Below are 16,629 nucleotides of genomic sequence, written 5' to 3'. Positions count from 1 at the left end.
GCTCCCACTGCCACCACAGCAAAACTCATCTGAATTCAATGGACTGGAAATGAGCCCAAAGGATGAAAATACAAAGATACTGCTGTGGAATGCTGGGGCTGAATAGTTGCATTTGAATTTAAAGTGAGGAAAAAATGAAGGGAAAGAAAACAGTTTGATAAGAGTTACAAGATGCTATTTTCCCTTCCCACTGAGGAAGTTTTCACTTCTTTGCCACAAAGAACTGTGGTGTCTCTTGTTGTTACTCTTTTTTGTTATTTAAATTTAATTATACCTAAAAAATATTTTTCCCATTTCACCCATATACATGCTAAAATATAAAAAGGTAGAGGTAAGTATAAAATCCAACCTTTATTCCACTTTGAACAAGCTTGTGTATATCCAAAAAAGGTTCCTTGAGTATGTCTCCTTCGGGAGTGAAGATCTTCACGTATCCTTCTTTCTCAAGAATGAAGAGGCGATGGGATCCATCCCCACAATGTACTGCTCCAACAGGCTGCCTCAGTCCACTCACAACCTCCTGAATGCAGAAGCAGTTGTGCTTGTGTTTTCTAAAGAAATTTAAAGAAATAGTGAGACATTTCTTCTTTCTCGTAAGCATGACACAACAGTGTCCCAAAAAGATAAAATTATTGTTGTGCAATAATATTAAAAGCAGCTTTATAATAAAACATTATTTATATATATAAACTATTCCCTTTAATGTATGCAAGCACATAATACAGAAAATTAGCTTTAACTTCACTTGAGGAAAATTTGGTCTGCATACAAAAATGAGAACATTAAATAAACTTAGATCCAAAATGTAGAGCAATGGGAGAGGAAAAAAAGTTGGCGAAAGAAGAGAGTAATTTAGAAATACAGAATTTATACTATAAAATAAAGAGAGTAAATTTCATCACTTGGATAAAATTTGGATTCTAATATCCATTTTAAAATAATGACTTATGATGGAAAAATCTAATTTAATTATTTTCACAAAAAAACCCTCCACAAATGAAATAAATTGAAGATCATGACATAAATTTACTAATAAACTTATTGCTGTTTTTTAGTAATATTAAATTTAGGTACAGATTACTTCCCAGAACTTTGAATGATCCATGGGCTGGACAATAACCAAGATCCACAGGGTGGATCAGAGCAGGATTCTAACACCTTTTCAGCAAGGCAAATATCAAATGGTACTGAAGTGCTGAAGCCCGTGTAACTTTCTCTTTTGACGTACTCTAGCAGCAGCAAAGGAAAGTCACATCTGGAAAACACAGCTGCTCAGCATAAGCACACACGGAGCTGTTTCACTGTGAAAACCACAGGCTTTGCTAGGGGGTTTTTTTCAGCATTAAACAGCATTTATCTTTATGAACCTGCTGATCTCTTCCTCTTTGTCATATTCTTCCATGTGGTCCAGGGAGTTAGAAGCTGGCCCTCGCACTTGTTTTCTTGGAAAATCTGGAAAGCACACACCACCATCTTTTCTTGCATAGTAATAGCAAAACTCATCAGCTGTAGTTTGGAGGAAACCTTAAAAATGCAAAAGAACATACAAATATTTAGTGTGTTGTCATGTCTGCAGTTTTGTGTCATCAAACTCATCTTTAAATAGATTATAGTGGAAAAAGACATTTTAAACAAAGGGCTATCAGCAAAAAGAGAGTCTGCTCTGAATAAACACAAATGTATAAACACAAACTGAGCATTGCCTTTTACAGTTTATTCATCTGTATTTGTATTAAACCTCATTTTCAGTGTGCTTAAGTTTCATTCAAAATGACACAATAGTTCACTCACTAAAAAATTAAGAGACAAAGTTCAGAGTTGAGGCTGTGACACACTTCTCCCTAATTTTAACCCTATCAATCAAGTGTAGTATCTGCTGTAAAATAGCCTGAGCAGCTTCTGTTTAACTTTTTTTAAATAAGTGATTAGTTCTAGTCAAAATCTCAGTGAAGACTCTGGTAAAAGACATGCAGTAAAAGATTTGTGGAATGCTGCCAGCAAAGGACATTGGCTGGAGAGGTGAGAAGAGGGAAGTAGTGCTGAAAACTGCACCACGTTGACATCCAGGTGGTCTCTCCAATATTAAAGTAGCTGAGCAGTGTCCCATGGTGAAGTCCAGTTCCTCAGCCCCATCCCCTGACAAAGGGATATGTCTCATGCTGCACTGGATAAAAGGTGGTCCTTAGGTTTTAGGTTAAAATGGGAAGGATTTTGAAGACCCAGAGAAACACAAAGTTGATAAAATGGGAGCCTTTGAAGAAAAACCCTGCCACTATTGCTATTACTTTCTTGCATTTTATTAAAGGATGTTGAAAAAAAATCTGTTTCTGTTCACAAACTTATTTCTAGTAATTTCAATCCAGATTTTAATCAGGAGTATTAAATATAAGAAGACAGAGTCCGGCCAGTTTTACATGTACTATTTCACCAGAACATTGTTGAGATAATATGTCTTAAGTTACCTTTGTTCCTGTTTGCATTACTGGCAACTGTCTTAGGATGTACTATAGTCCAGGACATAACTCATAGGATACACAGAATTAGCACTTAATTGGAATTAGAGGCCTAATTTATGCATGGCTTTACCACTTGTGAATAATGCAGTAATCCATAGATCTTGGCCATAAAACCTCTGGCTTACAACATACAATAAGAACTGATCAGGGACAGCTGTGTTTCGTTGGAAAATGCCAATTTCTTACAAGCAAAGCTTTTTCAGAAACATTATCAGTTTTGACAAAATTTTACTTAGCATGATGTTTCTGGTCCAAGCTCAAACTTCTAGTCTAAATGAAAAAGACAGAACCAGACAGCAAACCTTGTATCACTATACTCCAATGTCTTGTAATTAGGGTGTTTCATTAGGAAGAGGAATATTCAGGTCAATGCCCCTCATCTGTCAGGCAAGAGTTTGACCCTAAGTCTCCCATTTCCCAAGCAAATGTCCTAACAACGACTTTATTAGCTATCCTGGGGTGGTCTCTCTGTGGCTTTCTTCATGGAAAATTTCGAAAGAGTTCAATTTCTTCCTTATGTGGAATAGGAAAATTTTTTGGATCCCAGAATTCTTGTGGAGTGAAAAGCCTTTCCCACCCAACTATACTTCTTTTCATATATATCTTCCTTTAAAAATATTGGAAAAAATGACAGGACAAAGTCTGCCTTTGATTTCTATAAAATAATATCTGGAAACACATGGTAGTGTGTTGTGGTGTAAAAGTTTAATTACCATGATTTGGAGCTTCAGTAAACTTCATCTCTGAAGAGCTGCTTTTAATTTATAGTAGTTACTTGGAGAAAATGGGAGATGTAATTTCAAGTGGAACAGCTGAAGAGGAATTCGGATATAATCATAGAGTAGTATTCCAAGGCTTGTAAATATAATGCCAAAATCAAAGGTAATCTAAAATCTTGCTGTTGAATTATTTGACTTAAGAATGCAGGGGTTGGTCCTTAATAATCTATTTCTCTAGGCATAGTGGGTCATTTGAAAAAATGCAATAGCAAATTAGAGGTGTACGATTACTAAGAATTTCTAGAATTTTCCAAGTATCCAATTTACTAATCACTAAAGATAAACTTCTCTCGGCTTGAGTGTTATCTTTAGTCAGGGAAACCCAGAGCAGGTTGTGATCATGTTGTTCACTAAGAGAATGTCAATTTTAAATAACAATCAGATGCAAACTCACTTGACCAGAGCAATGCCTTTTCTTGTATGTAAGACTGATCCCTTTGCCTCATGAAATATTTTATCATGCACTAAAGTGCATGGTGCACTGCAGTTGCCTTTTGCTGCTTAGCAAATCCATCAGCAGATTCTAAGAAAGGATATGGCTCATGGACCATTTTCATTAGAAACACTTGTAAAAAAGTGGGGCTAGAATTAAACTATGAAAAATGCTGCATTACTGGGAGGAATGTAACCTCTGTAAATACAGTTTCACCTGTGCATTAAGGGTGGAATATTGCTATTTTATTCTATAAAAACATAGTAATTTAGAAAAAAAAACCCTCCATGTCTTATATATGCTCTATTTAACATACTAACAGCTTAACAGAGAACATTTAGAGAAACATTTGCTTCTGCACTCCTATCTGCTTGTAGCCATTTATTATCTTCTTTCTCATGCTTAGATTGTAAGGTCTTTAGTGTACAGTTTGCCATTTTGTTCAGAGTTTGTACAGTGTCCAGAAGAATGGTCCCTGACAAGTGCCCCTAAGCACTAGAATTGTTTGGAGAAAAGGAAAAAAAAAGGAATAGGGACTGCAACCCTTGGTCCTGTGTGAATTTCTGTACTAACTAATTTATTTTAAAAGACTCATACATATTATTACAAATTTCCTACCAGTTGTGTACGCGTTGACAGAGTGGTGCCTGTGTTAACAAAGAAAATTGAAATCACAAAGGATGATTAAACATCATGTTTAAGTGTCAGATTTTGCACAGGCTTGCATTTCTATGCTAAACTCTGTCTTGCAAACAAGAATCCAACGACAGGCTTTTCAGTTAAGGCAGCTACAGTGAAGGCTTTCTGTGTTCGCCTTTATAAAACACTGTGGGAATAAATTGCAAGATTAAAAGCCTTTTCAAAGGAAAACTGCTCCCAGCTGATCCCCACCTCCTCTCTCCACTGGTATTTGCAGCCAGTTGTTCCTCACACTGTATCTCCCTTCCTGTCCTATCTTCACCAAATTCCACTTTGCTGGATTCCCTGATTACCCATCCCCTTTCCTCTTCTCTCTGACACACAACTCCAGAGCCATGGCAGCACACATCTCAGACTTTGCAGCAAGTCAAAGACTTTGCATTGCACACAGGATTGAGTATCATCCACTCATCTGAAGAAACCTGCACTGCCTTTGAGGGCATCTGGAAATCAGGCTCACCTGCTTGATTTCTGCTGTGACCTTGAGCCTACAGTTCAACTTTGTGTCAAAGCAGCCTTTACCTTTTGGGATTTTTTTTCTGATTTGCACCTTTGACAGCTAGATGTTCACAAAAGCCCCACATTCTCCTCTCTTCTCAATTGCCAGTAAAAACCAAACCAAAGATGTGATTTCAGACAGATCGTTTCAAAATGTACCAAGTCCACTGGTAGCTCACATAATTTCCAACTGGTTTTCAAGAGACTGGTGACCCTCCTCTCCTGCCCAGACACTGCAGGTTCCTGCACACAGGCAGGGCCAGGGTTGATCCCCTTCATGCTCTTGTTACCAGTAGCAAATTTACCACCCACTACTGTTTTTCTGTAGGTTGACTGTGTCCATTAATCAGCCATGTTAGAACTTCTGGAAGTGCTCTGTGAGATGAAATATTTCGTAGAATTCCAATGTTTTGGGCTAGAATTTCAACATTTTGGAACACCCTGTTTGGTGCTTGAAAAATCCCATCAGACATCTCTTCTGGTAATGTCTGGATTCAGATCTGGGCCTGGATCTGAATTCACCCACAATCATCTGGAACCCATTTCTTCAAATGGAAATAATGGAGGCCACATAGCTCAAAATCTCTCCCATGTCCTTGGATGGCACCATGGCTGTGGCACAGGTTTGTTCCTTAGAATATGCCACTTCCAATGGCACGGATCGAGTTTCTGATTATGTCTAAAGGTAGAATCAGCCGTGGCTTTCTTTACTGTCTGTATTAGTAATAAATATTACACAATCTTCCCTTATGGAAAGGGAAAACTTAAAAATCATATTGACTGAAGACACTTCATTAAATCACTTAACTCCAGTGTCTCCATCAATAATCCCTTAAACTGAGGCTTGAAGTAAAGATTAGATGAGAAATAATAAGATTAGATGAGAACAGTTATCTGGAATGAAGCAGAAAAGCTCTAATCTCAAAGTCTTGGTGAAACATTACACCCTCCTGCTCATCCAGATAATCCTAACAGCTTCTGATATTATTCTGCTTGAATAAGGAATAAGGTACACTTTTTCTCTCAATATTCCTTAAGAAGTCAGTGGAAGTTCTGATTCAGTCATAACTGGTGGGCAAACTGCTGTCTTCATAAGAGTTAACCAAGGATCTGCTAGAGTTTTCATCTTTGCAAGAGACAGAGCATAAATGAATTTTTGAAGCTAACTGATGAAAATAACTGATGCATAATTTCTCAGCCTTCTTGGTTAGTATGTCCTGCTAACATTTCAATCCCAGAAAAGATGCTTGCTGTCTTCAAATGTTAATAATATTTCTCATTTGCACAGGACTTAAGGGATAAAATTATTTTTGTAGTCAGCAATTTCCTTAAACTCTGTTGTATTGGTGTTCAGAAACAATTAGCACTCCCTAATGGAGGAAGAGTAATTATTCGACATTTTAACAAATGCACAGTGAATCATTGCCAGAGACCTTGGGTTTGGGGGCCTGTTAATTTTCAACTCTTTGTAAAATCCTCCAGGCTAAGCTGAAAACACAGCTTCCACATTTTCTATTTTTTTTTCTTTTGCAATAAATATTATTACAGATATACAAGTGTCACAAGGAAAACAGAACCCCCAAATAAGTGATTTTAATTACTTATGTTTCAGAATGTACAAGACTATGAAACTATATTAAAATCCTATGGGTCATCTTCTCAAAAAGAGGGACCTGAATCTTAATGAATACCTTTGGGAAATGCAAGAATAGGTATCAACAACCATGAGTACCAGTCAACTCACCAAATTAATCCTGTTGGTGGATGTAAGCATGCAACAAGTTTTTGTTAGTACAACCTACTTTCAGGACAAGTATTTAGAACAATTATTAGCATCTGATTGATGTAGGAAAAATCCTATTTTAACTGATGCTAAAGTATGTAAGCTCTTTTGCTGCAAAGCACAGTGCTCTGCCCAGTGCTAAAGTTATGCTTTCATCTGGTTATCTTTCAAGGCAACCTGGGTGGTCACAAAAAGCACTTGACATCTTGATGCACTTCAGCAGTTTTACATATACACAAACTTTGTAGAAAAATAAATTTGTCATTCGTCACCACATATGTTGATCTGAGGAGCGAGGTTCCTGTGGCTGTAGCTCCTGTGCTGCTCAGCCCTTTCTCATTCTCCCTCCCTCCACCTCCTCCTTCTTTCCCCCTTTTCCCTCTTTCACTTTTTCAATTAAATAAATTGTTTCCTCATAAGCGCAGAATGTCACAAAACAACTCTGAGGGTCTCGTTGTGCAGAATATGAAAATCATTTGTGCTAGCTACAAACTTGTGTCAAAAATGTCTTTGTGCTGACTTCTTATATGGGCCAAACATTTAGAATATCTAATCTGTTATCGCTGTTCAGCAGGCAGTCTTGGCAACTATGATCTATTCTGCTTTGCTTTGGGGAATGTGATAAAGAGCAAGAAACAGCTGGTTTAAGAAAGCCTTAGAAACATCTCTTAGTTTATAAAGACAATAATAATATTTTCATATTTGAATGGGTTGAGATACATGTTAAACCACAGTAAAAGGAAAAAGTAAGTCAATTCAAAATGTTTTCTCAGTCAATAAAAGAACACTGCAAAAAAAATCCCTGCACTCTTGGGGTTTCAGAGAAAACAAGTACACACTGTAAACATGCAATTAAAAAACTATCCTGCAAATCCCATCCACTTAAACTATCCCCTTTACTCAAATATGTTTATATTATATTACAAACTGTGTTCATATGTTAAAAGTGACTATTCACAAATTCATTTTTCATTTCATTATCAAGTCTTTTTTTCCAGTCTGTGTTGATAGTTTAAAGAAAAAAAAAAAAGAAATCTTAACCTATTTAATTATTTTCTCCTGTGTGGCATTGTTTATAAGTAGTGTTTGGACAGGGAAAAAAGCATAGTTTAAAAATGACAGTCTTAAACATATAAATAATTTACTATTGGGAATACCAAAGATGTTATTTAACATAATAGTGTCTTAAGACAGTGTTTCTAAAAGAGCCATCCTCTGCGGTTATTTTGTTGATATAGTTACAAGTGATAGCACACATTTGGTGACTGCCTCAGACAGCACAGGGCAAACTCTGCTTTTGGTTATGTCCAGCTAACTCCACTGACTACAGTGAGGAAGTGTTAGGTAAGTCAAGAATTTGCTTGTTAACAGCACGCTGGAAGTGATTCAAAGATCACAGAAGTCTATCAAATAGGGCCCTTTGATTTCAATGGGCTTTAAACCCTGTGGAAAAAACATCAGTTTCTAGGGTAACAAAACCAGAAAAAACACTTTACTCATCAGCTTTTAGAGGCTACAGCAAACAGCCAGGACCTTTTATATCTTGCATTTTTAAGCAATCTATCATTTAGAACAGCCTCCTGGATGGCCAGCTGCTTGTTTGTATGATCAGAATGAACACAATAATATTTCAGCAAAGGTAACAGTTTCAGGTGCCTTTGACAACAATCAAACCATGTGTGTTTCATGATGAGTTTAACAGGAGGGTGGCAAGAAAGCCCTCAAAGTATTTACCTCCCTACACAAGATGTGCTGGGAAGACATTCTGTCCCTGCTTGGGCAAATTCCCCTGGATATCAGTGGGGATTTTTCCTGGTTAGAAGCTGGATCTACAACTGCTCAAGCAATATCAACATATCAGGACATCATTTAGCCCCATATTTTGTTATGAGTTTTACCTGGTATGTGACCTCTGCAGGTGTAATAGAACTCTTTACAATAGTCTTTGCACAGGTAGGGAAGCATTAGTTCTTTTTCAGGAGTTTCCCCTTTCTCAGGTGAGTGGAATAGGTTCTGAGCGTGAGGTGAGCAGTGTGCACACTTGATTTCCTCCAGCAGCTTCGCACATTCTGTGTTGTTGGTAACAGAAAGGACCTGCAAGCCACAAACCAGAGACAAGTAAACCTGTGACCTGTGTCCCCATCCTACACAAAGAAAGATTGCATGGCCTCATGCCATAAATAAAGCTTATGGAACCAATACAGTTACTGTCAATGCATCGAGTTTCATGTCACCGTTCTGGAGGTGCAAAAGTTATTACTATGTGCCATATGTGCAATATGCCATTGGTACAGTGAGATTTTAATTTCTCTGATTTCTTATAGAGGCTTCTTACAAGATCTTCTATAAGATTTCCTATATGAGCTTGCTTCTCAGAGAAGAACAACAGCACTCAAGTTATTTTAAGGACCCGTGCCCGCCGTCACATAGGCAATTTCTGAACTAGAGGAATCCTTTATATAAGAGGGAATTACACCAGCAGGCCTACCCACTTCTCTGACAAGAAATACCTAGAATCCCAACTTGTAAGGTGGCCTACTCAAGTGTTTAGAGACTAAAACTTAAAATTCTTGCATCAGAGCACATCAGGAAAACCATGTTTAGGTATTTGTAAAATAGGTGTATCTTGAACAACACAAAGCCTGGCTGCTGAAATGACTGCTGTGGAATTCAGCAGGCACCATGGATTTTTCATGTTTTAAATGCTGTTCTGCTTTTTGCTCTCTCTAATGCACACTGCTTGGAGGTGGGAAACCCTGTATGTCTTCAGACATTTTTCTATTTTCTATTTTAAGTGCAAAAGTAGAATTTGCAATGTCTTGTTTGTGTCAATATGGAAACAGTAACTTTGTCCTCTAAAAAAGCATATATTATGGATGCATAGCACTTAAAGAGGCATGAAACCACAACTGATGATGTGTTTAAGTAAACACAGGAGCCGAAGTAGTGCAATGTCATCAAATCATGAAAAATAATGGAAAACAGCATAGTTGTCTTTATTAGCTTTTGAATGCATGTACTTTATTAATCTATTGTTAACTACATGGATTGTTTTTTGGTCATTCATCCCAATGGTGGGCAGTGGGAAAAGTGTTCTCTCTGTTGAGAGGGTCTGAATCTGTTCCAGTGCAAAAACAAAGCTCAGGTTCTTTCTGCCATTTATATAACACAGTTATAAACAGAGACTGTACGACACTTATGTTAAGAAATATTGATGTCATAAATATATGTATTGTATGAAATTTGTAAATATTTACAAACCACACATTTGAAAATATTGCTAGTTTTTCTATAGTTTGTATCTCTGGGCTGATTTACAGAAGGACTTTCCAATGTCATTCCCTTGCCATGTTACATTTAAGGGAATTATCTAAGTTGCTTTTGATAAATAAGTTATTTAGTGCAGGAACACTCTGGATATGCTTGAGTTTGATGTCTCATAGGTCAGCTCTCTTCTAGGATGTTATACTTTGATAACACAGGTCTGAACTCAGCTTTTTATTTACGGGGCATAACTACATAGACCTCAAATGCTTGAGAGAAATGCGCTTTCAATTGTTTAAAACAGGTATGTATTCAAAATGTGACACAATATATGGCCCATACATTTAAACAACATCCTATTTATAACAACCTTAATTTAGAAGGCATTGTCTATCCAGGAAAATTTAGTCTTACCATACATATATTGTCAAAAGACCATCTGAAATGTGCACTAAAGTTTAGTGTTGTAAGTTGGACCACTGATTAAAAGAACACCATTTGGCTTCTACCATTATTCTGGATGTGCTGCCATGGGCTTCAAAAAGAATTCCTCCAGGTTTGCCAGGATCACTAAATGCATTAAATGTTCTGTTCTTCAGACTATCTGCTGTCAAACTATCCTCAGCTTCATAGCACCTGCAGGCAAGTAATGTGGTTAACATCTGCCACATATAGTTTATTATCTCTCTTCAAACCTTTCTTGAGAATGTAATTATCCCACATATTTTGTAAAGGGTTTGTCTTTTTTTTTTTTTTTAAGCTTTAAGACAGTAATCAATCAGAAAGAAATGACCCGTGTGTGTTGCCTGTATGGCAAAAGGTTTGCCTTAGTCCTGAATTCTTTCAGGAATTTCTTCTATGGCCACAGGCTCTTCTCTCCTGAAAAAGTTTAGATTCCTTTTGCTAGGTTGCCCATTTGGGCCATAGCAGTAGAATTCTTAACCTGTCATCTTTCTTGAATTTCAAATGTTGTTCTGAGATATGGTAAATCTTCATGAAAAGAAGTAAAAATATAATAATAACTACTATAAACTATAACCAGAATACATAACAACTAAAACTTTCAACTTGAATACTGCTGAGGGTTGCAGTTCAGGTAGTAGAGAAGAGACTTGACATGCTTGCAGTAATCCATGCATGTTCTGCACCAACTGAACTTTCCTAAGGGATGCTGTGATTCTGACACAGGGAAGGGGCCTGTATAATTCAGTCAGGTCATTGGCTGCCAAACAGGCCAAGTCTGAAGCCAACAAGGGATGAGCAAAACCACTATCCATAAATGCTACTTTTTAAGAACATCATGTCACTTGTCTCTTGCAAGTAAGGATGAAATTACCCATTTTGGTGCTTGCATCAAAGGACTGTGAATACAGACCCTTCAAAGTACTTGCCTACATGCAGTAGTACCACCTGGTTTGCAGAAGGCTCAGAAGTTTTCATCAGGGAGTTCATCTCAGACTTTCTTGTGGTAACAGTGTGATGGTATGTTTAGAAGTACAAGTAAACACAAGGTATTACTAGGTAAATATTCAGTGTGTTTATTGAATTAACTCCACAGAGATGCAGATAGAAAACTCCACTTCTACTGGAAGGCTCCAGAACACATTGTGAACAGGGGGGGGGAAATAAATTACAGGATGGCAAAGCTAATTTACTGTTTCTTGTGGAAAACGTAATTGACGTTGTCTGGTGATACAAGCTTGCCAACATTTCAGTCCTCAAAGTTAAGACAAAAGGATCCTAATCCCCCTGAGCAGCTGCTATCCAGGAATTAACCACAGGAATTCACCCCCTCATGTCATTTCTGGAATGAATCTTGGTCATATAATAGCTAATCGGAAGATTAAGGAATGAGAGTCAATCAATTATCTGAAAATCAAGTACAATGTTACTTAACTTTTAGAATGCTCAAGCAAAATAGGGTGGTAACATCTGCTCTGTGTGAGGTCTGATGTGTAACTGTGTACTAGCTTGGAGATAGGACAAGTCTCTATTCTGAATTTCAGTAAATCAATAATGTATTTATCCTGGAGTATTCTAAACCAGTTCTAAGTATATTCTGAAATACTTATTTAAATAAAGCTTTTTCGGTTGGATGTCTACTTTGAAAATGACCTTAAAGTTGACAATGGCTTTGGTCTTTTGAAGAAATGTAAACTAATTTCCTCCTTCAGTTTTTAAAGTCGTATGTGAAACCATCAAACTGCAGTGGTTTAAACTAACTGCGCTCTGGAAAATATGTAAAACTTCCAAACATTTATTGCAACATGCCTAATAATGATTATGCCTGCTGCTGACTAATTTACAACATCTGTAAGATCATCCTTTAATCTCTAGCCACATGAAAGTGGAACGGGTAGACTAAAGGTAAGATAAATCCTGGAATGCACAGGAAAGCACAGCATACTAAATTGGTTTATCAAGAGAAGGAAGAGCGCAAAGAAGAAGAAACAGAAGATGACACAAGAGACAGACAGAAATTCTTTACAACTAATATTGTCATCTGTTTTGTGTACTCTGTCATATCTAGTTAGAGAAAGACAGTAGAATTTTGATGCTAACAGAAGGAAGAAACCATTGAAATAAGTCATTGCATTAAGCCATATTTGATATACAAGCATTTATGTCTAAAAATCATGTGCTGACGAGATTGTTCAGCTGTTGAGTTGAACATATGCCTCTTCTGTATTACAGTGCTGGATTATGTCATTAAAGAGTTCAGTTTCAATTTTAGGGTAATATTTAAATAGATCATTGTACTAAGGCAGCTGTTAAAGGGACCCCAAGATGAGTTATTTGTTTAGTTGGATGTGTTCAACAATAGCCTTTGTTCATGAAAGAGCCAGAGCAAACAAATGATTGTAAAAGGGCACACTTGAAAACAATTACTTTTCACCCATTCCTTGACAGCCTTGGCTGTGAAACCATCCAAGGTAGAGAGAACTTCTTTGCCTGTCAGGCTGTAAGCAAACTTTTAGAAAAATTGATATTGCAATGTTTGGCTGGGATGTAGCAGCCCTTCATAAACAAGGGGATATTGCCAGAAAAATAAAAGAGTTAAATGTCAACAAAAGGATGCAAATATTTTTCTTGAGCCAGTGCAGTGTTGTATCTGCTCTTTACGGGAGCTCCATTATTGTTCCCAAAACTGCAGGTGGTGTTTTCATTTATAAGCACTGATCAATAATTTGGTCAAAAATTCTCACAGACCCAGAATCTTAACCAAGAGGCTCTTATTAGAATGTCTACTAAGCATGGTCAATTAATTCATTTTTTTTTAAGATGTCAGTGCTCATATTTTTGTTAATGGCATGGCCTCTCCATCATGTAGGTAGATGATGGAGTTTAAAAAAGCTGGTTTGGGAACTGTAGTAGAACACAGTTTAAAAAAATGTGCTTTTAGAAAAGTTACATTCAAATGTATACCATAATACTATGCCAAGTCTTCTACAGAATGACCACCCCATTCTGTCAACTATAAATTACATATATTTTGGCACATTTTTAATCATATATCTTTATCAGATATGATAAAGCAGATTTGTGAGTTTCATTAAAATTAATCTTCAGTGAAAAAAGTCTGATCTTACAACCCTGTACAATAACATTGCTTTAAAAATGTAATTTATATTTTAAAGAAAATACGAAATGGGTTCAACAGCTCAGGAATAGGTACTGTGGTCACTTCCTCACATTTACATCAGGTTTTTAGTATCGTCAGTAAGAAAAAAAAACACACTGAAAAGGAATTAAAAGATCTTTTAAAGTAATAGTAAGAAGAGAATAAACACTTCAACTGCCTGGGGATGGAAAACTAACCAAAATTGCACTTCCAGTTTATTGCATTCAACCAATTGCCACAAGGGTCTCCAAGCACTGAATAATCTCAGTAGTATATATGCCACCGAGACATTGCAAACAGGGTGAATTAAGGACATATTTTCCAGTCCTTATTATTTTTTTCCTTTTTTTTTTCTCCTTCTTTTTTTCCTTTTTTTTTTTTTTTTCCAGCTAGATCTTTCAGGTTATCTGTGTGTGGTTATAGTTTAATTCAATCATCACACAGGAGCCTAATGACACTGTCTCTAGACAACATGAAGAAATATATCTGCCTTGAATCTCAAACTGCTGCTGCATATGGTATGAATAAAGAGAGATCTGCAGCTGAAAACCTGCAGTAAGACAGTTCTCAATCATCTGGGAATAGAGGGGGTAGGACAAATGCTCCCTCAAAAGGCATGAACATTTGGACAGAGCTGGGGACTGAAGGAGAATGATGTTCTCCAGTTTCACCCATTAGTGAACCAACTAACAAACACAATGGTGTTGTTGTTATTCTTTTGCCATAAGCAACAGGACTCTGTGTGTGGGCAGCAGTTTAGTGGGGAGGAGGATAAGTCGACCCCTTTTTGTCCTATTGATTTTTTCCTATTTGCATGACTTGAGCAAATTAAATGATGCAATATGGCTTTTTGTTACAAAACAAAGTGAGAGATACCACCCAGACACATATGTTGATTCGTAGAAGCTGTTTACATGAGAATGGAGTGAAATCTACCGTGAACTGAGCATAAAAATTCGATTCAGGCTGGGTATTTTTTTTTTATTATGCTTGGGCCAGCAAGACTGAAACACAAGTTTTCCAAGAGTCTCTCAGACCTTGACAACTAGAGAGTTGTAACTGAGGAATTCTTAATTAAACCTAAAGGAGGGTGAAATGCTACAAAAACCCCCCAAAATAACAAAAGGAAATAAAAGAAAAGGAAAAGTAATAATATTTTTTTGAAAGGCACCTGATTGTTTATTTCATGTGCAGTGATTCTTAATGACATTATTCAGCAACTTCCCTCCCCGTGCATACCCCCGGATGCAGCACTGGCCAGCACAGCACAGCTTATCAAACATAGTCCTGCCTGGTTAGGTACCCACGCCTTTGAAAATCTAAGCAACAGGCTGATAAGCAGAATTTAACTTGCTAAAGGATGCAGAGAACTTGACAATTTTTAAAAATCGGTGAGCAGAGGAGGTGCTTCCCTTCACATGACCGCAGCTTGAAATTGGGCAGAGAGGCTGCCAGGTAATGTGCAAAGGCAGAGTATCTCAGGGCACCTGGTGAGACACCGGCCCTGGGCGAGAGCCGGGACACCGGGGCTCCACAGCGGACACTTCGGGGGCTTTCGCCGCTGACACCCGGAACCGTGAGTAGCACACGGGCCCCGAGGCGGCCGGTGATCACGGAATGTCGGCACACCGGCACCAAGCCACTATCCGAACCCCCTCCCGAAGTGAGCATGTGGAGCAAACTGGACACGATCTCTCACGCCAGGAAAAGCCCAGCCCGGATGGCACCGCCGGGCGAACGCGCAGCCCCTCCGCTGCCACCGCTGCCGCCCGGCTCCTCCGCCCTTCCCGCAGCAGCGGCGGTACCTGCGGGCGGCCCGGCCGCGCTGCACGGGCACGGCGCCGCCGCCGGACCCTCGGGCGCTGCGGGCAGAAAGTAACCGGGAGGCAGAGCCGGCACCGAGCTCCCCCCGCGGGGCGCCCGTGTCCCCTCCGCTGGCGGAGCGGAGCCGGCTCCCCGCGCCTCCCGCGGCAGCGTCAGAGCCGCGGCCGGTCCCGCTCCCGCCGCGCCCTCGCCCCCCGCCGCGGCATCGCCCCCGCCGCCCGCGTGGGAACGCGGCAGGTTCGCGGCCGGTGCGCGGCTCGGCGCAAAATAATAAAAAACCAGCCCAGAACGCCAAAACCCTCCCGCAAAGCCCGGCGCAGCCCCAGGTGGTGCCTACCTTGGCTTCGGCGTGCGGCAGACCCTGCGCCTCGGAGCGGGAGCAGCAGGACAGGCGGGGGTAGAGGCCGCGGCACATCGCCTCCCCGCCGCCCGGGGCCTCCGGGGACAGCACCCGCCGGTCCCGCTTCTTCAGCCGCCGCGGCGGGGTCCCGTTGAGGCACCTTCTCCTCCGGGCGCCGCTCTCCCCAAACTTGGCATCCCCCTCGAAGAAGCACAGAACCACGGCCACCAGCAGCAGCTTAAACGGCAGCATCTTGAGCATCATGCCTGAGGGAGCGTGTGAATGCACCCAAACCGGGGGTGGGGGGGTGGGTGGGGGGAGAAGGAAGGAGGGGAATCCCACTGACTTTTCTTTGCACTTCAGATCAGGAAACCACCTCCCTCCCCCAGAAGGGGAAAGTCTGGAGGAGAATAATAACAGCGGCGGTTAAAGAGCCGACGGAGGAACAGCACCTCGGCCACCCCCGCTTCTTCCAAAAAGGTGGACGCGAAGAGGCAGGACCGGGGGGGACCGAGCCCCCGAGCCCGGCGGGAGGATGCTCGAAGCCGGCGAAGTTGTGCGAGCGGCACAGGTTTTAGCAGCTGCCGCTGCCGCGCCGAAGCGCCGAGGCTCGGGGCGGGCCGGGCAGCGGACGGCGGCAGCAGCCCTTCACTTGTCGTCCCATAGGAAGGGTGTCCCCGCGGCGGGACTGCGGCGGCGGCCGGGCCGGGCGATGCCCCCTCCGCTGCTGCTGCTGCTGCCGGCGGCGGCGGCTGCGGCTCGTCCGGGCTCTCATGTTTCGCTCCCTCTTTTCTTCTTCTTTTTAAGCGGCGCGCGGGGAGGTGCTGCCACCGCGCGCCCTGCACGTCACCCGGCGGCATCCACCGGCCGC

At 40.3% G+C, this 16,629-nt stretch overlaps 1 protein-coding gene across 2 annotated transcripts in view; it reads right to left on the bottom strand.

The window, feature by feature from the left end:
• The window catches only part of HHIP (hedgehog interacting protein), a 75,609-nt gene extending 59,100 nt beyond the window's left edge, over positions 1-16,509 (bottom strand). For both annotated transcript variants that reach the window (XR_010439893.1, XM_064711196.1), the window contains exons 1-4: positions 15,756-16,509; positions 8,607-8,802; positions 1,368-1,524; positions 350-551 (exon numbers count right to left, since the gene is read on the bottom strand). Coding sequence is in view for 1 of the 2 variants with exons in the window: in XM_064711196.1 (XP_064567266.1) it covers positions 350-551; positions 1,368-1,524; positions 8,607-8,802; positions 15,756-16,022 (822 nt within the window). In the remaining variant the exon portion in view is untranslated. The remainder of the gene's footprint in view (positions 1-349; positions 552-1,367; positions 1,525-8,606; positions 8,803-15,755) is intronic.
• Positions 16,510-16,629: the final 120 nt, after the last annotated feature.

Source organism: Zonotrichia leucophrys, chromosome 4, assembly GCF_028769735.1.
Source record: "Zonotrichia leucophrys gambelii isolate GWCS_2022_RI chromosome 4, RI_Zleu_2.0, whole genome shotgun sequence".
Classification (NCBI taxonomy): domain Eukaryota; kingdom Metazoa; phylum Chordata; class Aves; order Passeriformes; family Passerellidae; genus Zonotrichia; species Zonotrichia leucophrys.
This window is presented reverse-complemented; position numbering and strand designations above follow the sequence as displayed.